This window comes from Betta splendens, chromosome 10 (genome assembly GCF_900634795.4).
Source record: "Betta splendens chromosome 10, fBetSpl5.4, whole genome shotgun sequence".
NCBI classification, from domain to species: Eukaryota; Metazoa; Chordata; class Actinopteri; order Anabantiformes; family Osphronemidae; genus Betta; species Betta splendens.
The window spans coordinates 14,461,145-14,485,648 of NC_040890.2; the positions used below are offsets into that span (position 1 = coordinate 14,461,145).

At 48.1% G+C, this 24,504-nt stretch overlaps 3 protein-coding genes across 4 annotated transcripts; 1 reads left to right on the top strand and 2 right to left on the bottom strand.

The window, feature by feature from the left end:
- Positions 1 to 370: 370 nt before the first annotated feature.
- trmt12 (tRNA methyltransferase 12 homolog) lies at positions 371 to 6,656 on the bottom strand. Of its 2 annotated transcripts, none has more exons than XM_029164941.3 (7): positions 5,514 to 6,656; positions 2,901 to 3,069; positions 2,624 to 2,822; positions 2,384 to 2,534; positions 2,198 to 2,307; positions 1,816 to 1,973; positions 371 to 1,546 (listed from the first exon to the last, which is right to left on the bottom strand). In XM_029164941.3, exons 1-7 carry the CDS (start codon positions 5,528 to 5,530, stop codon positions 1,169 to 1,171), a joined length of 1,182 nt encoding a protein of 393 aa, XP_029020774.1. In that variant the 5' UTR covers positions 5,531 to 6,656; the 3' UTR covers positions 371 to 1,168. The 2 variants fall into 2 exon arrangements, with proteins under 2 accessions (XP_029020774.1, XP_029020773.1); XM_029164940.3 differs by lacking the exon at positions 5,514 to 6,656 and adding an exon at positions 3,274 to 4,215.
- zdhhc9 (zinc finger DHHC-type palmitoyltransferase 9) lies at positions 4,718 to 18,480 on the top strand. Its single transcript, XM_055512257.1, has 9 exons — positions 4,718 to 5,563; positions 9,921 to 10,081; positions 12,147 to 12,305; positions 13,358 to 13,495; positions 13,600 to 13,646; positions 13,853 to 13,957; positions 15,627 to 15,730; positions 15,863 to 15,959; positions 16,313 to 18,480. The coding sequence occupies exons 1-9, from the start codon at positions 5,400 to 5,402 to the stop codon at positions 16,490 to 16,492; spliced, it is 1,155 nt and encodes a 384-aa protein (XP_055368232.1). The 5' UTR covers positions 4,718 to 5,399; the 3' UTR covers positions 16,493 to 18,480.
- Positions 18,481 to 18,879: 399 nt separating this feature from the next.
- sash3 (SAM and SH3 domain containing 3) lies at positions 18,880 to 24,082 on the bottom strand. The gene is made up of 8 exons (XM_029164939.3): positions 23,817 to 24,082; positions 22,387 to 22,479; positions 21,335 to 21,469; positions 20,984 to 21,119; positions 20,747 to 20,904; positions 20,205 to 20,414; positions 19,983 to 20,127; positions 18,880 to 19,527 (listed from the first exon to the last, which is right to left on the bottom strand). Exons 1-8 carry the CDS (start codon positions 23,877 to 23,879, stop codon positions 19,238 to 19,240), a joined length of 1,230 nt encoding a protein of 409 aa, XP_029020772.1. The 5' UTR covers positions 23,880 to 24,082; the 3' UTR covers positions 18,880 to 19,237.
- Between the last annotated feature and the right edge of the window lie 422 nt (positions 24,083 to 24,504).

Here is a 24,504-nt window from a genome sequence, read left to right on the forward strand (position 1 = left end):
TTGAAAAAGTTCTGGAGAATAAAACTATACCACCTTACCTGAAGGTGCATTTCATCTGGTTTAGAGATTCCTATCATAATTAGATCAGAGTTATCCTCCACTATAAAGTGTTTAAAATACTTTTACTCGGTGTCAAGTTTGTAGGTGCTGGTGTTTACACATATTACATTTGACTCATACTTGTATTTATTATGAGTACTTCTGCCACCACATTCTATAGCTTCCTGCTAACCTGCAACTGTGTCATTATTTGATGTCAGGGCGTATGCAAAGTGGTACCTTAGAAATCAAACAAACAACAAAACACACTGTTAAGCAAATGGTCACCATGACAACAGAGAAGTTGTAAAGTCTCAGTATAAGAACAGTGTACTTGACATTTTTAACACTTTAATCAGAATAAGTCTGATAAATTAAAAAAATGACATAATCACTGTAAATCTGAAACTATACAGTGTCTACACATGGAGGAAACACATGGGCTGTCAATCACAAACTGATCTGTGTTAATGTGACCATTCTGGCAACAAGCAAGACCTCATTCATTTTTTATTTGCAGATCCTGCAGTCTCTACTTCAGATGCACACTGACGAGGGGATCTACAACTCCTTGGCAGAGATTACTACCAGAAGGTTGAACACCAGTCATGTAGAAGATTTTCCCTTATTTGGGTTCAACACATCCAACATCTGTTCATCTAGCTTCAGACCTGATGAGCACAAAGGCCACATCATGTGATTCACATCATTTCTACGCTGTGTAAACCAGTCGGGGATCCCTGCATGAGAGCATCTGGAAAAATAATGTTTGCTTGTCAGTTTACACACACCTACAGAACAAATCACATAATGGACGAGTTTAATGTTTGGGTGTTCCTTCTTTGACAGTGAATCGAACACAGCGGTTAGATGCTCCTGAGCAAAGCACTGGATCTGCCATTACTCCTGTAAATTTGTCCAGTGGCTCACAGATGAGACTGCGCTACTGTATGTCTGGACAGGTTCCAGGTGGAATGAAATTCGCACGAGTATGAGTCAGTAACAAACAGAATTTGTGAACCTGCCCTGAATAAATAAAAGTTTATAAAAACACTACAGTAGCTGGTTTCAATGGCTGACCCATTAAGTAACTATCGAAAGCACTCAGCATCTGAGTCAGTCCGGTTATTTAAGATGGTCTGCACTCCAGGTCTAGCACAATATGGTGAACATGAGGAGCGTATGACTTCACATGTTCTATGTGCTGTATGTTCGTGTTCCACTGTGAACCAGTAACGTCCCCCAAAAGAGAAATAATACGCTTTGCTGTGTCATCTGCCCAGGCCTGCCATGCCTCCCTGTCAGCTTTCTTCCCAGAAACCATCTGCGCACCGTCATTGATTGCTGGAACCGCTGCAGTGTTCAGTAAAGGTGAGGTAACGTTCTGGTGAATGTGCAAAATGCCACCAGTTGTCCTCCTCAGCAGGCGGCAGGCTACGGGCCAGCCGTCCTTGGAGCTCGGGATAAGACCCAGGTTCACTCGGTCAGCAATGTCACACAGCTGGAGCTGAGATAAAGATACAAAACACATTTTTTGCACAGTTAACATAACATTTATAAGATAATTGCTGTGACAGTGGGGCTCACAACTCTCCATCCTCTGCCTTTAAGTGATCTTTCTTAATTATTAAATAAGGAAGAGATTATAATTCTGGTTCAGGTACAAAACACAACCACTAGATGGCAGAAGCCACTTCAACATGTTAATCCCCTCACCCAGGGTAAAGAAACGACCACATATCCTAAACTGTATAGAGCACATGTGAAAAACATTACCTGTCGGTTGTCTCCTTCATGAACTGTGCAGCGATCAGACACCCTGTTTGCCTCTAGGTTTCTGCGCAAAGCTTCAACAGCATTGGGGTTCCATTCGCAGGCGTGAACATGAGTCGCCCTCGCATGGACCAGATATGGGAGAGTGAAGTATCCAATACCTGAAACACAATTTGGTGGGGACAGCTCGGCATGTGTCATCACTGAAATAAACTCCTGCAGTACAAAACATGATGTGATCAGTGCCAGTGATTGTGGTATATTCAGGTTAATTATATATTCAGGTTAATTTTATATATATATATATATATATATATATATATATATATATATATATATATATATATATATATATATATATATATATATTGAACAGCTTTCACACCTGCATATAAATCCACCACAGTCTCTTCTCTGCAGTCAAATCCAGCCACACGGAGCTTCTCTGTTATGTTTCCAGCTGAAAACATGCATTTAGTCACATCAAACTCATACCTAAAAGAGATTAAAAACAATGAATATCTTTCTCATCCCTTGTATTTATCCTTTGTCCTTTGCATTACGTACTTACTTAATGCCATTATCAACATGTCTGACCCAGCTGTGGTCCCCTAACAGCATTGTGACAACTGGGGATCTGAATCCATCGCTGGATATTCGGCTCATTTTTGCCAGGCGCTTTGCCCCCAGGCCCTTGGCTACTGTCCTCCACAGCTGTTGATCTACATGTGATGCAAAAGTAAGAAGCCATGAAAAAACATTCTAATAAGTTATTCTGTGCATTCAACGATGAAAATATTATAGACCGTACCTATTTTCTTCCATAATGGCTGAGAGAAGCATTTATCTCCCAGCAGGACCAGGTCTTGATGCCTGTGGAAGCTGCGAGGGAGGTCTGCTTTCAGCTCTTCTGTCCATCTTTCACCTTGAGACTCAAGCAGCTCCTGGAGAATTAACTGGAGTTTATTACCTTTCATTTTTCCTCTCTCCTTTTTTGACTGTAGAGGAGCCTGTAACGGATATAGAACAAAACAACATACTGTTTTGTCTGATGCTTGCTATATTTGAGCAAAATCATCTTTAATTACCTGACTCCAAACTAGTTCACAAGGACCGTCTGAAGGCACCACGGTTTGGAGAGAGTGCAGGTCGAGCTGTGAAAGGCGGGACGGTGCAATGGGCAGAAGCACTGTCCCGTCAGAGTCTTTCACCAGACACAGAGTCACATCCAGAAATCCTTCTACCTGTAAACGTTCTCTGTGTAGAGACCATGTTTAAAACTGAGTGTTGTTATACAGTACTAATAATTAAGCTTCAGACACAGGAAATGACTGGATGAATAGTGTCGTGTAGAACTTAATTCAACAGCACTTCTGTGAACTTTGGTCCAACTACCTCACGCTCATTGCTAGCTAACCTGGCTTAGCTTCAGCGGCTAATACCCCCTATACGGATGATTACCTGAACTGCTGTGCTTGACCTTGTGCTACACGCAGGCAGGGTACACCGTCCATTTGCAAACTAAGGCTGCGTATTTATGAATCACTGCTTCAAGGCGCAGCTTTAGCCCGCACTAAAAGCACACGTATACGCAAACTAGGGGTCCCACCGCAGCAAACGGTGTTCCTAGACGGATTGTTTTGTAGGACGGACACTTCAAAATACAAAACTTTATTGTAAACAGAAAAAGCTACAGCACAGTATTTCAATAAAATGCGGTTCAGAACCTTTTGTTTGTCATATTGTAGTTCAACAACAAAAGGTTTCTAATCAAAATATATTGTGGCAAGTAGCTGCTGTAGACGTTTGAATGAGCTCCGGCTGTTTGGACAAGGATTTGCTGATGTGTCGCTAGATGGAGACAAATTGTCCAAAACACACATATTTGATGCGGGTTTTCTATACAAATATAAAATAATAATACTAATAAGTCACAACAATGATAATTGTAAGTCACAGGTCTAGTAGTCGATCTGGCATGTTTTTCTAGCTAGTATCAGTATAATCTTTATATTAAATAACACTTTAAGCTGTCTGAGGACTAAAGCGCCTGTTCCTGTCTAATTTCTCCGTATGTAATCAAACCTGGCACCAAAATCTTTCTTCTGACTGTAGCTGTCTGCAGTCATGAGCACGTGTGAACCAGAGTTGACAGCTTGGTCAAAGCAACATCAGGCGGGTCATGTATTAATAATGCCCTCCTCTGCAGCAGATATTTAGTTTTCTTTGGTTCTGATGGAGGTGTACTGTTGCCTTTTCTACCTCTGGAGGACAAGCTTCAAAAGAGCAAGAACCATTTTAGTTCACTGCTGGGTCCAGCCTTCCTCTGTCTATCTGTGCGAGCGGAGTGGAGCTGATACTGAGTCAACACAGTTACACTTTTTACAGTATGTCAACACTGAAATAATTGCCCAGCTTGTTTTGCGACAGTAAAAATCTTTATTATTAATAAATTACAGGATTGTGTGGACTTTATTTTTAATTAGCAGGGCTGATAGACTGTTACCAGATAAAAAAAAAAAAAATTAAAGTCACTGTTGTGAAAGAGAGTCTCATTATTTACTGTTTACACTGTGAAGGAGAATGTCGTGAAATATAAACAATACAAACCTCCTTCCTGTAGTAATGTGACTGACTCTGAGGACCTTTGTTCCTCTGAGCCGTTGCGTTACACACGAGGCAACACTTGGGGGATTAATGCGCCTGGTGTCTCCTACCAATTAACTTCAATAATAAACCTCTTCTCAATCGCGTCCCTTGAGCATACGGGCGAATATTGTATAATAACGTGGTCTAAATTGGACCGTCATCCTGGTCCTTTGTTCTTCTTGTTGAACCTGTCCTGCCCCTTTAAGAATAGACATTTCAATCTAGGCGTGTTTCCTGCTGCCATTGACTAAAACCGAGAGCTGGCATCCTGCGGGAAAAGAAACGCGCATATCAAGCGTCTTTCCACCTTTGCTTTCATACATTCCGCGATTATTTCTCATTTCTAAGGGAACATTTGTTTTTTTTTTTACAAGGTGTTACTGTCATGTCCTAATTTCGGTGAACCCGCAGCATCTTGGCAGTAATACCATTTTTGATTTATGGAAATGATATGAATGTCAGCCGGTCAAGGTCCGCTCCGTCAACGCAACAGCCCCGACTGGATATTCTAGCATATGCGGGGAAACATCCTCCGCGAGCGTTCGGGTGATTTTCTGAACATTTTCATTTTGACTGGACAGAGAGGGACGATTGAGGCTGTTCGAGCGTCGTGGGAGCGTCGCTTTCCTGGGAATGACACGCGGCGGTGCGTACGGGAAACTGGAAATACTGTGGATTAGAGACGCTGGCTGTGCGAGTGCGACGCTGGACACGCGAGGAAAATGCTCCACGGCCGTCGCCGTGCGCTGAAATCTTCGACGCGGCCGAAGAGGTGCTTGGTTCTCTGCCAGCGGACTGTGCGCAATAGGCTCCAGCCCGAGCTGCGTTCCTAAGGATCTATATGGGCGCAGGCTCGTCCCCCGCTCACTGCCCGACTCGATTCACAGCGTAGCACCTGACGTCAACCTGAACTGGGACCGATCCGAACGCGGGGCACCATGTCGGCGGTGATGATCACGCGCAAGGTGCGAAAATGGGAGAAGCTCCCGGGCAAAAACACGTTCTGCTGCGACGGACGCGTGATGATGGCCCGGCAGAAGGGAGTCTTCTACCTGACCCTGTTCCTCATCGTCGGGACGTGCTCGCTCTTCTTCGCCTTCGAGTAAGTCGTGTCCTCTCTCTAACTCCCACGGAGCCCCAGATTCGCCGTCCAAATCACGAGTAGCGTCAGGATGTGGAAGTAGTGGTCGTCACTGTGTGTGATGGAGCACCTGCAGTGAGTGAATGATTAATCGCTTGAGTGAAATTGTTTCAGCTTCCTGTTGTGACTCGTGGAGTTTTTATACCTTTTTGGATTTTGCTCTAGATTAGATGGAAAAACAGGTGAAGTCACTTTAGGCAGTGTCATGGACATCTTTGACCCTGTTCAGACATTTTATAGGCTGAGCTGCTGATTGTTGATGAACACCATCGTCATAAAAGTACTGAAGGGCTGGAGACGGTTCTTTTCTATATCGATCTAATCTGCCAGTTATTTTCTTATTCAATCATTTTGTCAATAAAATGTCAGAAGCTGTGGAAAAAGCAATTTCCTGAAACTGGGTGTGATGCGTTCAATTAACTTTGCCCAAAACCCACCAGCGCATTGTTGGTTCCAACTTTGTTGATCCATTTTCCGACAACAGATTTACGTGCGACCACACGCTGAGCCGTTTAATATTTAATGATGTTATCGGCCCATGCTTCTGGTTCAGGAGGGAAAGCTGTCGGTCCTGTCGTCTCAGCAGTTCTGTCTCCATCCACCGCTCCTGCAGCCCAGTGGACTCATTAGCTCTGCAAAAGACTGGGCCAGTCCTGTCCGTTAAAGCTGTTTCTAAAATGAAGAACATGACTCTGAATTACCATCCTAAAGAAGCGCTGCTTCTCACTGAGATTGCTTCCACTTTTTGTTCCTTATTCCTCTTTTTTCATTTTTTTTTTTCATTCCTCTTTTTTCATTTTTATTATGGCGTCCAAATGAACATTTTCAGCCCAGAGTGACGTGAAGCAGCTTCTTGAGCGTGTGCGTGTCCGACAGCCCCTTCACATCTGATCCACACCTCCACAGCCTCCTGCTCCTCAGTCCACACAGGACTCAGGTTAACTGTTGTTAAACTCCAACACCGCTCAGGATGAGCATCCAGGACCCAGAGGAGACGTTGTGATGACTAATGACTGGGGGGTCGTTAGCATGCTACGTTCATATTACAGCTAAACATAATTATCTCTCATGGGGGGGTGGGAGGCTGGATATTAACACTGAGTCTGAACCCAAGCTCCACCAGAGTAATTTCCAAACTCCCCATTACACAGCATGTTGGTACACATCCGATTTAAACATCTGATAGTGTAATAGCCTTTAATGCATTCTCCAAAGGCCCATTTGCGTCTAATGTCTTTCTTGGAACGAGCGTTTTAGAGCCTGCAGTGGAGTCCTCGTCCTTCTGTTATCGCATACCGTGCACAGTCTCCGCAGCGAGGGCTCCTCTCTTTCTTTTTGGGGATTAATTCCTGTGGCCTCGCTCCGCGGCCTCGGGGGGGGGGAACAGAGGGGGCAGTGTCCTGGCGTGGGCTGGCTCGCGACCAGCACCAGCTGAGTGGCCGTCTCACTGTTATCGCCACTCATCAGTATCCAGCGCAGGCGAGCCTCTCTCTGCGCTTTAATTAGGGCTAGGTTGCGGAAATGAGCGGCTGTGGACGCAAATGGAAGGAGTCATTAGGAGCAGCTAAACAGGACTGAGTGTCTGTAGAGCGTTGGCTCTGTTTCCGTGTAGGATGAGATGGCGGCGAAACACTCGGAGACGCAGGAGCTGCAGTTTTGCCGGTTTGGTCCCACTAATTCATTTGTGTTGCGTTCACTTGCACATGTGCAAATGGAGAGCCACCATTGGAGCTTGGTGTGTGTGGCCCCTCTCGGCATCGCCATAACTTAAGGTGTAGGCAGAGGTCGGCTGAAGCAAAGGGCCGAGGCTGCAGAGCGAGCGGCTGCATCCAGGAGGCCTCGTAAACGGACCCCTCAGCCTCCTCCAGGGCCCCGCCCCTCCTCGTCTCTGTCGGCCAATCGGAACGCAGCAGCGGCCCGGGCTAAATGAGCAGTAACGTGATTTATGGCCTACTCAGAGTGCATACTGGATTTACAGTAAGCGTGATCTCCAGGCTTTGTTCTCTGGAAGCTTCGCTCGGCAGCAGGAGGATGCTGCTACTGATAGTTTTCACCCACTTACAGCGTGTGTGTGTGTGTTTATACTTAAGTACAGTCTGTGCCACACGGAAATATTATGACCAATCTGCTTTGAATTCACTTGTTTAGTTTGAAATGATGAATAGATGAATTTAGATGGATTCTTTTTTTATCATCTTGTTAAATCACAGTTTTTATGTGGCTGAAAATAATCAGGTTTGTGTTTAGCTCTTATTCAAGTTGATGAATACGACACATCTGTGGTCTTGGCTTCAATCCCAGCATGTCTGTCATACAGTATGGTATTTAAACATTGCATAATAAGACAGTATCCATGTTATCCAGATGTTCAGAAGAGCCTGTACTTTTTAATTTCTTCGTCTGTGACATCATTGCATTCGAGTTCATTATTGGAGAGCGTGTCTGTCTGTGGAAAAGGAGAGAGGACTGGTGTTTTTTTTTTTTTAGCAGTGGCCTAGAAACAGGCAGAGGCTCCAGATGTTTCTGTGACAGAGTCCCGCTGTGGATCTGCCCGTGCGCCGGGCGCGTAATTCATTTGCGGTTTGATTCACGCAGGCCTGCATCAGCTTACAACTGCTAAGTATTAATAAAGGATGAGTTTAAAATGTTCAACAAAGACAAAATGTCATGAGTCACCGAGGCAGGACACGGTGACGAGCTAATCCCCCGGGTTCAGTTTTGTTGTTGAGAAGTTGAAGCGATTTTGAATCCAGCAATATCCCAACATTAGTAGCTTCTCATCTTTGAGCCTGTGAGTTTAGAGGGGGAATCCTGGATCAGAGTCTGCAGCAGACACACCCTAATGCATCCTATGCATGCACGCACACACACACACACACACTGTACAGTAAACAGCCACTAGCTGCTATCACTTATGTAATACTGTGTAACTGCTTTGTTTACCATGATTGTTGTCCTTTTATTAAGGAGTGCAGCTGTTTTAGCTAACTGAGCTTTTTATATTGAATAATAAATAATTTCTTGCCTTCACTGAACCAACATGATGTCTAAAGCCGCCTATTCTTTAATTAATGACATGTTGTGGTGGGATATGGCAGGAACACATAATTATCCGGTGAAGTCTACGGAGACTAAAGTGCAATCATGTCTTTTATGGTGTGGTTTTAGTTTCCAGAATGTGCTGTGTCGTCGGTTCAGTGAGTGTTTAGGGCCCTTCATTTGTAACGCGTTAAAATCGTTGTGCCGGCACCGTCCTGCTGCTGAACGGCACCGGACACGCTCACATCCAGGACAGAGAGGCCCGATGGGAAGCGCTGATATCGCGTGCCTGAAATACCCGCCGTCATTACGAGAACTACACTCTGTGGGCATGTTGCCTTCCCTCTCTGGGGCGAGCGTAGCTCACAGGCCCGCTCCAGTGGAAACCTCTATTGATTTGATGCATCGTTACCATTAGCGAGGACGGCGCTGCAGGGAAACGGGTCAGACCGGTTCAGCAGGTGTCGGTGCCTGTGTGTCGTTGGGGCTCAGGTATGTGGACGTACCTGGTGCTTCCACACGCTGGTGGCGGGTGTTTGCTCAGCTGCATTCCTTTCCCTTGAAGGTTCCTGAGAGCGTGGGGTGCTCACGTTGGCTGAAAGAGTGAATGAAGAAATGACAAATGATCAACTCACTGGCCCTAAATTATGAATAAACCAGTTTTTTCAGCTTCTACATGGTTTGAACATGTAAATAAACAAATGGTTCATGGTTCAACCCTTCGTCTTGTGTAACGAGGCCGAATGTGTGTCAGCTGTCGGGCATTATTTTTGCTGAAGATGCGGAACAGTGGCTCGCAATCTGTAGTGGAACATTAGTGTTGCATTATGAAAACATGATCCCAGCGACATGGACGAGAGCCGCGGCCGCGCAGATTAACTATTAATACCTGCATGCGGAATCCCATGCTGCCTCTCTGCTCCGCTCGCTTCTGTCGCAGCGCTTTGCTCTGCAGCTCTCGTGTTATCGCGCTGAGCAGCATTTTTTTTTTTCCTGACTGCTAATCTCTGTAGCCGGGTAAATGGACTTATGCTAATGTAGCGCCCCTCTTCCAGAAGGCGAGACAAGTGCGGCGTGATGTTGTTTATGCACGGCCCTGACTTCTGCATGGACCAGAGAAAGAGTTCATGACCTGATGCTCAGAACACCAGTCCAGAGTATGTGTGCGGTCGCGTCTTGACCTCTCTGCACATGCTCCGTTGTTGTCTCTTCGCTGAAGACTGCGTCTCATCGCTACGTGATGTTTTGTTCTGGTTTCTAACCTCCTTTTCTTCGGCAGATGTCCGTACCTGGCTATCCATCTGTCCCCTGCCATCCCAGTGTTCGCTGCTCTGCTCTTCCTCTTCGTCATGGCCATGTTGCTGAGGACCAGCTTCAGCGACCCTGGGGTGCTGCCACGGGCCCTCCCCGAGGAAGCCACCTTCATCGAGATGGAAATTGGTGAGTAAATTCTGGTAATAATGAGATCCAGTGCAGATTTGTGCAGGTTTGAAGTGGCCCGTGTTTTTAGCGAGAGACCAGCACCTGTCCTTGAAGTGTGCAAATTCATCCACACTGATAAAACCACCGGGCACAAACCCCTTATCAAGCATTCAAATGTTAAGTCAGCAACAGCAACTGTTGTTACTCTTACATCACCATCTGGCATGTTGTACACTGTACTGTGTTGAAGCCTGCGAATTACGCCGCAGAGAAAGTAATTTGGAGGCAGAGATACTTCAGTGGAGCTAGCGATGAGCTGAGCAGCCTCCGTCCTGCTGCTTTATTCATGCTGTGCTGCTAACGGTGGGGTTTTGCTCGTCATCCCTCCCCTCCTGCTTTCTCTGCCTGCGATCCTTCGCAACTCGCCCTTTGTCTCTGTTAAAGATTCAGCCTTCAGCCGTCGCCCGCGTTCGATCGCCGCGGGCGGAGGCCGCTTTTCTGCTCGTGACGCCGCAGCTCTGCGAAAACAAGGCCGAGGCGCTTTCAGTCCTCGGAGGACGGATGAGGCGGTGGCCGGCGCTTGTCTCATCATGACTGTGACTCATGCCGGGTGACAATGGCTCCACAGTCCAGCTGCTGTGTCTGTGATAAAGGACGCGCTGCGCTGCAGCGTCCAAGGTGTCGCCTTGAAACGCGTCATCAACAGTATTTGATTTTTGTCGAACACAAACCTATGAGCTGTTTGTCTTCTCACACCTTCAGGACTGTGCTCCACATACCGACATCTTTTCTGCTTCATAAAACTGGTTTCATGTTGTCTTTGACCTTGTTCGGCATGCAGCCTCCCAAACGCTCCCCTCATAGCTTTACTGTCCTATATCTGTAACACGTCTCCCAAAATGGAACATTAAATAAATGTGTTTCAGGGCGCAATATGCGTCCAAGCAGCTGAGATGAAGCAACAACATCCAGCCCACACGTACAGTATAGTACGTTTCTGTGCGTGTGCGTGCGCTAACGCTCGGAGGCGTGCGTGAAAGTTGAATCCCCGGCCGATGACGCCTCCGCAGGATTGAATCTCGGTCCTCTCAGCCCGCTGGCGGCCGGTCCCGAGGGGCCACGCTAATACGGGGAGAGGCATCCTCCTCGACTGTGTAATGGCTCGGATACGAGAGGGAGTGGCAGCGTTCCCCCTGAGTGATGACTCATACGCGCGTTCTGCGCTGGTTTATCCCTGTAACTACTAATCCTGCATTCTGTGCATTTCCAATGCACAGCGGCCTGTATGAAATAAATGGCACTGCCTTTATAATCGGATGTCGTGTAATGGATGGTCTTGATACATTTACACAAAACAAATGTAAGATATTTAATGTAGTAAATGTCAGCTTTTGCTAAACACTCTGCCGCCTATAATCTAATTCATTAGGCTTTGTTACCCCGGCGTGTCCGCAGAGAGGCAAATGAGCAGGCTTGGTGTTTTCCATTAGCTCCACGTTCGTGGCTGTTCGGTGCAGCGTGCCGGGGATGGATTTCTCCCCAGCACGTTGTCCCATGGGAGTTTCTGTTCAGCAACCTTGTGGCCATTAGCCAGCCTCCCTCGCCTCCTCCGCCTCCCAGCAGAATCGCTAACATCTGAATTACCGAAAAAACAAGGATATTTAAATTTCAATACGCCGATGATGCCCGCAGGAAGCAAGAAGCCCGTACATAGCATCTGTGTGCAATGTTATTCAGTAGTATCACTATAGGAGCAGTGCATCCGTGATTCACTCCACTATCATCAGTAACATATCGAAGCAGCTTTATCATTTATTGATCTCATCTAGAGGTTCGTGACCACTTAACCTTGTCACGTTAGCCTCATGTGTCTTACTGCCCATTTTAAACACGTCCAGCGGGTTAAACATCAGCAGCCTACGGTGCAGTCTGTCATCCGGTGCAGCGCCTTAAGCACTGAGACATTTATTTTGTGGAACTAATGTCTATTGAACTAAAGGTTCCTGGTCAGGGAGGTGGAATGGGCCTGTAGTAAAGAAGCTGACGACTCCCGCTGATGAATGCTGCTGTTTTCGTCCCACAGAGGCTGCCAACGGAAACGTCCCCGCGGGCCAACGGCCTCCGCCGCGCATCCGCAACGTCCAGATCAACAACCAGATCGTGAAGCTCAAGTACTGCTACACCTGCAAGATCTTCCGACCACCTCGAGCGTCTCACTGCAGCATCTGCGACAACTGCGTCGGTAAGAAGTCACTTTTATCTGTCGCCAAGGCTCCGATTTGTCCACAAGGGCTTTAAAAGCTGACAAAGGTGAATAAAAGCTGTAATTTGCTTAAATTGTCTATAAATAGATTTTTAGATGTTTTAGAAAGATAAGAGACCTTCACTGAATTATTCCTATTTTTAAAACATGAACTTTATTTGTGCGTGTGAGTGTGTGTTTCTCTCGTCCCTGCACAGAAACAATCACTTGGCTGCTGATGTTTGAGGAATGTGTTTGAAGGGAGTGTTGCTCATAGGCAGTTATGCAAAGAGACAGTGGAGGCTCAGTGGGAGAATAAGTGCTCAGTCATTGTGAACACTGGTTCATCTGTATCCACCTGCTGCAGAAGCGCGCGCGCACACACACACACACACACACACACACACACACACACACACACGCACACACACACACAGGCGTCAGACATCAATCTACTTTCAGCTTCATGTAATAAACCTGCATATATGTGTAGCCCATGAGTTTCATTAACACCGGATGTTTAATGCATGACCTTATATTCAAATCAAATCAAATCGACCAGTATTTCAACCTTGTCTTTTGAACCAGGCTCATTCTCTATCTGATCAAGAGTCTGTGTAGATGTTTATGAACTTTTTCTTGGTGCTAAAAAAAAATAAAAAACTGAAGCAATTTAAGCATTAACATGCATCTTTAAATGCTAAGATATTTCTTTAATTAAACGTTTGACCTGATTGCACTGGATGAAAGAAGGTTTAAGGTCCACCACAGTTATCGCAGTAGCTGCTGTTTCCTGTGTGTTGTTGTGGAGCGTCGTCCAGCTGGGTTTGCGCTGCGTAGCACTGGGTCTTTACCTCGGTTCCCCGTTTGACCCCGTCCTGCCTCCAAGTGACAGGAGACGGGCGGCAAAGAGGAAGCGATCGCTAAATTTAGACCGATTTCAGAAGCTGTTGCACAAAAGCGCCTCAGACAAAAAGGCTTCAGCCGATACTGGTGTATTTATAACGCTCCTTTCATCTCGGTCCTGACTTACAGTGTGTGTCTTTCCACAGACCGGTTCGATCACCACTGTCCGTGGGTGGGAAACTGCGTGGGCAAGAGGAACTACCGCTACTTCTACCTGTTCACCCTGTCCCTCTCCCTGCTCACCATCTACATCTTCACCTTTGACATCGTGCACGTAGTCATGCGTAAGTACCTCTGATCCACTCAGACCGGGAGCTCCATGAAAGTTAATGGCACCTTTAAAGCTGCAGAAGTGTCTGTTTTGAGCAGATCTTCGTTCTTCTCACAGGCTCCGTGGATAACGGCTTTCTGAACACCCTGAAGCAAACACCTGGAACATATCCTTTAAAGCTCTGGCCACAGGCTCACCAGCTAAAAAAAACCCATTATTTCCCGTTTTTCCTTTGTCGTGCCCTAAAAGCCCTCTTTCCCTGAACGTGGCCGGCTTTAACCACGTTGCATAACCGCCCTCTGTCCTCGGGTTAATCAGTGATCATGTGTTGGACGGAAAACATCTGCTGCTGTTTTCTTAACTCCGGCTCACTGTGTTGGAGGTGCTGGTGTGCTTCTTCACCCTGTGGTCGGTGGTGGGACTGACCGGCTTCCACACGTACCTGATCTCCCTCAACCAGACCACCAACGAAGACGTGAGTGCACCTCGCGCCCATTCACTCATTTACCTTCGACACACACTGGAGATAAAGCGTAGTTTAAGGAATAGGTCTGTAAATATTGCGAGCGGCATAAACATATAGTACGTTGCAATGGTGTAAACACAATTAAGACCACGGAGCTGTTTCCTTGGCAACAGCAGCGCTGAAGGGCACAGGTCTGATAAACTGCAACTTGTTAAACCGGGATATTAAATTGTAAACTAAATAAAATAAAACTAAATAAAATAAACTGAGAAAACGAGGATTTTTATTTTTAATTGCAACTCCAACGGAGGCAGACTCTGTGTCACATTGATTTAATAATAGTGGCCCCATATGGAGCGTGTGACCGCTCCTTCTGTCTGGGTGAAGCAGTTGGACTCCAACGATCTGCACGCAGGCGGCGCTGGAATACGAGCTTCCAACGTATCGATCCGGAAAGAAAATATGTGGTGCTGAACGCGGGGAAACAAACTGCCCGAGCGCATAAGCGCTGAGTCATCATTCAGCCAGCGCGGACGTAGGGCGGATGATGGGCGATGGCTGAGCGGGTGGACGGCTCCGTGTGCACTCATGTTAGGGCAGCGAGGCTTTGGTCGCCCACATGTGACGCCGACGCCGGCAGCTTCTGGAGAGCGCGCTCGCACTTTGTTGTGATGATTAATTTACGAATCTGCCTCTGTCTTCCTGGGGGACAGCTGGCCTCGTTTCTCGCGCTCGGAGGGCGGAGCTCCGCATCGCGCACCCTTCAGTAGCGGTGATCGGCCTAATAATAGACGCATCGATACCTGCAGGGGCTGGGCGGGCAGCCAGGAATGCTGCTGAGGGGGGGGGGGGGGGGGGGGGCAGGAAACGGGAATGGTGGGCTGAGAGAAGGCCCCTCGGACGCTGGAGCCGCTGCCTTCTGCTCTGTCCGCGGGCCGGCCTGCGTCGCAGCATGCGCAGACGGCTGACCTAGATCCGCAGCAGCTGAAATAGGGCGGTGAACAGGGGTCATGGCGGTTCCTGTGAGCTCGGGCTTCCTTTCCCTCTGCATGTTGTTCCGTAAACACAAAGCGGGTCTGATCCACATTTTAGTCCCATTCCATCCTAAAATAGAAAGTGGATGCGCTAGGTGTTCGCTACACCACTCAAGTTCTAATCTGTTATTGGCTGAAGTGCATTTTTAGTGTAAAGATTCACCCTTTAATGTGTCTCCACCAATGAGCAAGAAGGTCCCGCATGCGTGAACTGCTCCACTCGCTGCCCTTTGACCTCGCGGCTTTGAGGCTTTGACCAGTTGAAGGCGGTCGGATGTTCTTTCTAATCATCTGTGACTGTGCACGATACTACGTGTATAAAATGATGTGAGTGGATGTTCAGGGGTTAACGCGTGACCTGCCCATAACTCACCGTAGCATTATTGTGTGTGAATGAGCTGCTTTTCGCGTGTACACTGTTTTGCTCCCTCGTACCCGCTGGCACATAGTTCCCATTTAACCAGAAATCATTAAATTCCAGAAACGATGCTTTTAGTAGGTCAAACCCGAGCCGGTGGGAATTGCGTCTATGAATAGCGCAACGCTTTTGAATAAAGTATAAGTGGAGGAAAAGTGTAGTGACATAGTGTGGCTGCGTTTGGAGTTTGGTTGTGATGGTGTCATGTGCTCGGTTTTTGCTCCAGATTAAAGGATCCTGGTCGGGAAAGAACCGAGTCCAGAACCCGTACAGCCACAAGAACATCATCAAGAACTGCTGTGAGGTCCTCTGTGGGCCGGCGTACCCCAGGTAACCTTAGAGGAGTCCTTCCTGCTCCGCATCAACGCGTTTAATAGATTAAAAGCGCTCCCTGGCCTCTGGCGGCGTTTGGCCAATGGGCTGAGAGCGTGACGTGACTGATTGCCTCGTCTCGCTCTGCAGCGTCCTGGACAGAAGAGGACTGATGCAGGAGGACTCGCCGGCTCTGTCGGACGCACCCCCCTCCTCCTCCAGCAGCAGCTCGGTGCCACAGACCACGGTGAGCGCACACACACACACACACACACACACACACTAGCCTCCTCCTGATCATCAAGGCTGTGAAGCACAAAATATGCTCGAGATAGAGCCGATATAAAACAGTCAAGGTTTTATAGGAACAGAGCAGACTGTGCCTTAAAGTGACAGGGTGATGTATGGAGCCGTTTGCCTCCATCCCATAAGAAAAAGCTGATAAATCTACCAACCCAGATTCACTCAAATCAAACCAGGCCGCGGCTCAACACCTACTGTAACATGCGACTAGTTTACCAAAGCATCATAAACAGACAACCGGTGAATGGGACGGGGAAAGGATTTATCGCTGTTGCTTTTTTTCTCCTGTGCCTGCAGAAAACCACAGCTCCTCTCATCCCCAACGAGCACACGCCCGACGAGGCCAAGCCGAGCATCGCTGCCCCGCCGGAGAAGAGCCCCGCCCCCAGGGAGGAGCCTGCGGGCGCCAAGGTGCCGCCGCTGGCCTCGCCGGAGACCGACGCCGAGACGTCCATCGCCAAGGACCAGACCCATTAGCAGCCTGGGGGGGGGGGGGGGGGGTCCTCTCACCCTCGGCCCCATCGGGAACCGAGACCTTTATAATCGGCGTCTGATTATTGTGCAGGCGACTCTCCTCCGACTCCTGAGGAGCAGAGCCGGTGCTGCAGCTTCTCCACGTCTCTCCTCCCCTCGCTAGCGTCCATGGCGCTGACTGACACGGACTCCTGCAGGAGGGGGGAGTGATTTAATGGAAAGTCAGCAGCCTCCTCTGACTCCTCAACACTGCATGGAAAAGACTCATTCAGCCATTCAGGGGGGGTTTGCAGAGACAGACCAGTGCAGACCCCCCCAGAGCTTCCTGACTGTCAGTACTACTTCTGTTATTCATGTAAAAGTGCATAATGACATTTATTGTGAAAAGCCAGTTCAAATATACTCCCTGCAAGCGTCTGGCACGTGTAGGACGTGTGTAGGATTTCATACGTAGTCGGTTTTGTTGTGTGCACATTACATGCCCTATGCAAACCATGAGTGTGGATGAGAGGTTTTCACCCGTTGGTTTCCAGGCGGAGGGAGGACACGCAAGCGGCCACGACGTCCTGATGGAGATCCGCCTTATCAGGAGACTCCAGCTGATCGTAGACACTCGTAGTAACAGTGCCTTATCACAACTGTTGCACTAGGAAACGCAACCGAGGTTCAGCCGACGGACTCCGATACAAACCAGTGGCTCTCGATCGAAACTGCAGGATGAACCAAAGAGTTCAGAGAGAAGGCTTTGACTCTGGCCTTCGCTGCTGATGAGACCAGTCTCCTCGATGGCTCTCACTGGATGTTTTGCTCAACAGTCGAGTTGACAGGGAAGTTTTCTCTCTATCAGATCAGGGAGCTGGTTCAAAACACATTACTGCTATGTATTACTACCAAACTTGTACCAATTTCCACACAATACTGTGAATTTACCTCCAGAAGTCATTGACTGGTGGAATATGAACTGGTCTTACTGGTCTGAACAATCGAGAACCACTAAATTGGACACTGTGATGCAAAAAATAAAAATCCAAGCCATGGTTGAATTGTTCGCAGAAGCGCTGAGAAGCAAAGACAGCAGCCATGTTTGGTTTCAGGCCCTCCTGCAGGTCTTCCTCTCCGTCCTCCCTCCCCTGAAATGACCGTCTCTCCCTTTTCTTTCCGTCCCACAGCCGATGGTGCGCACCCTTTAACGAGGCCTGAAAACGAGTGCTGGGTCACCGGTGGGTCGAGGAAACGGAAGCTTAGTCGTTAGGTGGTGTTAGCGGATAGAGCAGGCTTGTGACAGTGGTTGTGACGTACGCAAGAGCTAGTTTGTGAAATGTGCATAGGTAGAAAGTGTGGCGTGTCAGACGAGCAGGACTGGAGCAAGAACAGGCGTCATTCTGGTTCTGATTGTTGGCAGCTCTCATCATATTTGTTGAACAATTTAAGGCTGACCACTGATATTAGTTTATTTTGTCGAATCAGCAAAACCTGAAAACAACAAAATGCCAATCGAATATTAACCTAAAGGATCACCGTTTGGCCATTAGCAACAACTGAATTCACCTCCAGTGGAAGAGGCTGGAAAGGGTTTGTATTAAGTGAAAAAGTGTAATCGTTGAATGTGTTCGTGAAGAGCAGGCCTCGTCTTGGGGTTTGGTTTGTGAAAGCACAGTTTAACGCGCGTCGTGCTCTCTGAGAAATAAGAATGTTTGTGACTGATACTTGAGAAACGAAGGGAAGCTTGTGTTTGACTCCTGTTAATGGGATTTTTTAAAAGAGCAGAATGCCTTGATTGATGATTTGTAGCTCCACAGGTTTGCGACGGGCTGTTGTTGTACAGTATGAAGAACACGATCAGTCTATTACATTATGTATACAGTACTATACCATTGATGGAATCCTATTTATGTTAGTATCAGCACTGTGATTATACATATTACATTCAATTTACTTCATTCTTTTTACATGATCAATGTGTCTGGTAAATAAATAACAGTGTCTTACTATTTGTCGTCCATGTAAATGAGAGTAAACAAACATCCAACAGGGACGATGTGGGACAAACAATGCTTTGTGCCAGGAAAAGGTGGAGCGGTGCAGGGACGGAAGCGGATGAGCTCCACTGAGGCAGGAAAGGAAAGCACAACAGGTCCAGTAGCTAACATCTGCATCTCCAACACATTTGCTGCAGACGTTCACTCTCCCTTCAGATAAAATGTACAGACCAGTATTCATTAACCAAAATAAATTAACCATTAACTGGCCGATTCAGTGCTTCATGCGTTTCCCTTAACTCAATGTTTACATGATCTAAGCATTCACTGATTTTGTATAATAATGTTTGATTCAGTAGTTTTAACTCAGCTAAGATGGCGGGTGAGACATGTTATAAATAAGAGATTAAATTTAACATTCCAGTGGTTTATGTTTATTTCTAGTCTATGTACAGGATCACAACAACACACGTGAGTATAATGTAGCACACACAACTAAAACGGAACAGAACTAAATTAAAAATTCTTTCAAGTTACATGGAAAACATCAGAAAATATACATTCATGGTTTTGAGACACAGAAAACTTTAAATGCTTGATTTGTGGCCGCGCATGCGCCTCGAGTACCAACCAAGAACCAACAGGATAAGTCGTCGCCTTTATACAGTATTTGTTCCTCTCCCACAGTGAAGTGCAGCTTCTTGCTGATGTTTGAGTCTCTGAGAACCGGGAATAACGGGAATAATAACACAGTTGACTGATTCGCTCCTCAGCATCCTTCGTCAACCGTCAGCTCCTGCAGCTGCTCCTGCACGGCCTCCAGCTCCTGTGTTTGCTCCTCCTCCTCCTCCTCCTCCCGTCCTGACCCCTGCTTGTGTTCCTCTGCGCCTTCGCTCGGTTTCTCCCCCGAGGCCTCAGACGGATGCTCTCCCTCCGCCTTGGGCTCCTCGCGGACGCTCTCCAGGTTCTCGGAGCTTTCGAAGCAACCCGAGTCCCTCGGCTCCTTGTCGTCCTCAGCGGATCGCTCCTCCTGCTGCTCCGGCTCGGAGTCTTCTTCCGCTGCATCGAGGGAGAAAACGGCCGTAGTTTAATACATGACACCTCCGTGGGGCCTGAGAGGGTCCTTTCATCATCAATTCTAGATTTGTTTTGCTGTAGTGGGTTGTTACAGTGGTGCTGAGTACGGACTGTTCACCACCACACACTAGGGGGCGCTGCAGCACGGTCTCATAACTGGTGGAACTACTCTATAAGTAAAGCAGCAGTTGATCAACCACTGTTAAAGCTCATATAATTTAAAATCACTGCACTGATGGTGACAACTACATGTAACTATATTTTTGCAGTACATTATGCTACAACAACTTTTTAAAAGTCTTATTTATATATATTTCTATATATTTCTATATATATATTTATTTATGACAAGCAGATGCTTTTTTACTTTATAAACACTGAGTTGTAGCTTGGATAAAGGTTTCAAGGTCAAAAGGTCATGTCGTGCGCGTACGTACAGTCCCTGAGCAGCTCGATGGCGTTCAGGATCTTGGAGCGCTGCTCCGGGTCGGTGATGTTCAGCTCGTTGAGGTGAGACTCCTTCAGGCCCGCGAAGTCCTCCGTGCTCTGGAAGCCGTGCATGGACAGCAAAGACCCGAGCTCCTGAAACACAAGCGCGCCAACACTTACTCGCTGTTCGCGGCCAGTGGCAACCGGTGCGTGTGCTCTGCTCCTCGTACCGTCAGGCCGATGCTGTCCAGCACCTCCTCCAGTGTTGTGGGTTTGGATTTGCCCCGGTGGCTCCTGCTGCAGCGCTTCCTCCGGGCCGGGGGGCTTTCATCAGGCAGGAGGTTGACGTAGATGAACTTAAAGGAGCCCACTTTGTTGTTGAGCTTCCCTGTCCACGTCCCCACGGGGGGCTTCTCAATGATGTGGATGATGTCGCCTTTCTGTAAAGGAGATGAAGCATGAAAACCAAACGCCGAAGATACGGATCAAAGGGTCAATTTTTATTTAAACGTCAGAAAGGAGAAGCTTCTAGTCATTTATTTATGGTTTCAAAATGAACAAAGGAGCCTTCGTCAAAGCATTTTCTGATTACATGTAGTGACTGTTGGAGTCACGCTGTTCTGTCAAACGTACAGGCAGCAATTAGGGCTGCAGTTCAAACTGAGGAGCGATGAATAATAATAAACTGCTTCATCTCGTTTCACGCGACTAACAAGCTCCCTGGTGGACGACTGGATAAGACGGCAGCGAGGAGCCGGCCCCCAACACTCACTTGGAGTTTCAGCGAGTCCATGTCGTAAGGGCTCGGGGTGAAGTCGGTGTGGACCAGCGCTCGGCCGCAGAACGGCCCGTTGTAGGCGACGCCGTTGTCCTCCAGCCTCATGCTGTCCCTCTGGCAGTAGCCACTGTCCAAGCTCTGCCTGTCGCTGCCTGGGGAGGAGGAGAGCAAGCATTGTGGGTCACAGGCACATTCACCCAGGCTTTTATCCTATATCACCTCTGCACTCACTGCCTGAGAGCTGGCGGGTGACGGGGCTGGGCAGCGTGTCCTCCGACCCTGTGGAGCACACAGACGACCTCTGACCTGCGCTCAGGTCCGGGAGCCAGTCCGAGGAGACGGGAGACAGCTCCTCACCGCTCTCCCCCTGTGAAAGCAGAGGAATAAGAGCATCTGTTCACCAAACCAATTACATACTTTTTTGCCATACAACACTTTAAATGAAAAAAAATATAAATGTCCTAAATAGTACAATTAAATAGTACAACTATACCATTTGATGCAATACTTACTAACATGCAGTAAACGTATTTGTCCACTAGATGGAGACATTCTTCATATTCACGTTCAGTCTGTACTTACTCCCTCCTCAGCCAGAGCCTTCTGCACCATCTTGGACGTCTTGCGCGTCATGGTGCGGGAGATGACGTTGCGCCACTTCTTGCCCAGTTTGCTGCCACTCTTCACGACCTCCTCCGCTGCCACGCCGTCCGCCGCCTGGAGGAAAGAGAGCAGAGCAGTGGATTCATTTAACGTGGCATCGACCCATGGTTCATGTTGTTTTCGTTTTACTGTGCCATCATCGCAGGCAAACCAGGAAACCTACACACTCCTGCGGTCACACACACACACACACACACACACACACACACACACACACACACACACACACACACACACACACACACACACACACACACACACACACACTAAACCACAAAGTCACATGCACACACGCTCGCTCACACCTGCGCTCTATTGTGGTGCGGTGCTCAAAGGAGCAGTTTCTGAAAGCATCACGCAACAACGGTCCGTCTGCAACCGCTGTGAGTCACTGAGCTCAGTGTCTCTATTCTCCTCACAACAAGTGACCTCTGTGACTCTTTGCACGGTTCTATAACAGATCTGGCTGCAGCCGATGCCACACAGCAGCAGATGGTGTCAGCTGTTTTCTTGAGGAAGCAGCAGCTTGATGCAGACGTGGATTCGCCGGCACCCAGTTGGAGCTGAAATAAGAAACCTCCGCTGCTTCTGCAGCCGTCTGTCTGGTGCAGAGGTTCTCTGCTTGACTAGCTCACGCCAGAGGACATCCTGTCTGTGCGCTGCAGTCGTGGCCCCGGTGCAACTTCCTCTCCTCGTCTCTACTTCTTACTGGCCCTGCAACTTCCACCCCCGGCGCCCAGCGTGCTTCTGGGAAGTTACCAAAGGTCCTGTGAAGCCCGTGGCGTTAGCGCGTCGCTCACGCACGTGCTGCAGCGCGTCGGAAATCAGGAAGTGCGGCTCGTTAACAGCGGTGTCATTCAGCAGCACGTGGAGTGACGAACGGTTTGATAAAACGCGTGAAGGAACTGTCATTGGGGAAGTTCAAACAATGCACTGGCTCCTGTTCGGACGCTGATGGGAGCTCAACTTACATTCTCCTCCAGGGGGAACTCCTTCTCCGAAACAGGAGACGTGGGTTTGTGCTTCATGAAGTCCTTGAAGCTGCTGGACCTCTGCAGGGTGAGCTGTGGACACATGGACAGCAGCGTTAAGTCAAAAAAGGCCACGGCAAAGAGAATAAGACCAGACGTCTCCAAGGGTTTCACTGATAAAAACAATTATCACCCTCAACCGTGTGAGGAGAAATAATCTGCAGAACAGTTTCTCAGAAGAACCAACTGTAAAAGCAGCTCCGCTCAGTTTTCTAGTGTAATTCTGCTGCACACGTACGAGACAGAAACTCTCCTCACACCCAGGATCTTCACAGAACTTAACAGAGCAGCTTCATTTAAAACGTCATACCTGCGTGGGTGCTTCTGGGAAATTCTGTGCAGTTTGTCATTTTTTGTTTTACATTTTTAAAGTGCAGCTGTGATTTGATGCCACCTACACCCAAAGTTAAAATTACAGCTGCCTTTCAACTATTTTCAGACATAATGTCTCTTTTGCTTAATTTCCACTTCTCGACCTTTTTTCCTTCAGTGGAATTTCTTAGTATACTTTTCCACATGACCACGTGTCTTTGTGCATAAAGTCATGTCAGTTCATCCTCATGATCTTTTTTTGCAGCCGAAACCACAGGAAACGGGCATAAACCTTGAGCAACTGCTGGCAGCCAATGCCTGCAGACGCCGAGTCTGAGCGGCTGCTTTCTGACCTCAACAATTAAAGCCCCGCAGCAGCGGAAAGAACAAATGAACGCTATTGTGAGGTTTCTGCTTACATTCTGTTTTGCATTAAATCTCAGTTCAATCAATCCATTACAACCGCGATAAGTCATGGAACAGTGATGGTCTTTAAAGTCGATTACCACTGACGTGAGGTACGTTTCAGGAGGCGACTGCCGATAACAGAGGCTGCGAGATGTGCAATGACAAGGCGTGAATTAGACCACGGAGGGAGATGTGGATGGAAAACAGGGGCACTGGTGTCGAGCGTGGGAGGCAGCGGGAGCCACACAGCCGGTTCTGACTCAAAGTACATGTGCGGCAATGATTCACCGAGTCAGAATAGAGGAACCGCGAGCACAAAGAGCGAGCTGAGGCAGTTAGAGTTAAAAAACGGTAAAAAAACACACCGCTGCCGGGCTTCAACTCCTCTGTGTGTGTGTGTGTGTGTGTGTGTGTGTGTGTGTGTGTGTGTGTGTGTGTGTGTGTGTGTGTGTGTGAGCTTCACCGCAGAAGTCTGCACTAAGTTAAGCAGACATCCTGTGTAGAAGTGACGCACACAAAGAGAAGCTCCAAGTGAACTTAATGCAGCAGCAAGTGTTTAATGGTGAACACTATTAAACTTCACACATCCACAAACGTTCACCTACACCTCCACCTCCCAACGCCCAAATGCTTGATAAAAGCAGGCTCACCTTCTTCTTCTGCACCTGCTCCTTCTCCTTCTCCGAGGCGTTCGACGGCCGGCGCCTCAGCATCTTCTCCCTCCGTGGGCCTCGCGTCTCCCTGGACGAACGACTGCGAGTGAGCGGCGCCGCGTGAAGTCGCCGAGGGCTTCTGTCTGCGCGCCGGCGGTGTCCGCGGGGCCAGGTGAAAAACACACGCACTCACACACACTCACACACACACACACAGAGACAGAGGAAGACGCGGCTGCACTTCGCTGCAGTGCAGGAGCCGAGGAGGAAGTCACGTGGCCTTGCAGAGCGCGAGGAGGCCGGCCCCGCGCCGCACACGCAGGGCTTCTCTCTGCGCTGGTGAGCCCCACGTTAACAGAGTGTCCTTACATCAGTTCAGCCGTTACCATGGAAACGGCGATGTCGAAACACAGGTTGAGCAAAGCTCGGTGACCACATAAGTGACCCGCCTGAACCCGAGGGCCTGCAGTTAAACAGCCTCGCGCACTTCTGCTCTGGCTTTATTTATATTTCTTGCTGTGAAGCCGCCTTCCTCAAACCGTGTCAGTGCAACTGATGAGTGGAAGTGAAAGACACATTTGGATGACATATATAGAAACTGCGGGCTCCGCAGCTGCTGCGCTGACAGGAGGCACCGAGACTAGAGCGCCTTCACGCCCTGCAAAACCGCACACGCTGAGGCAGA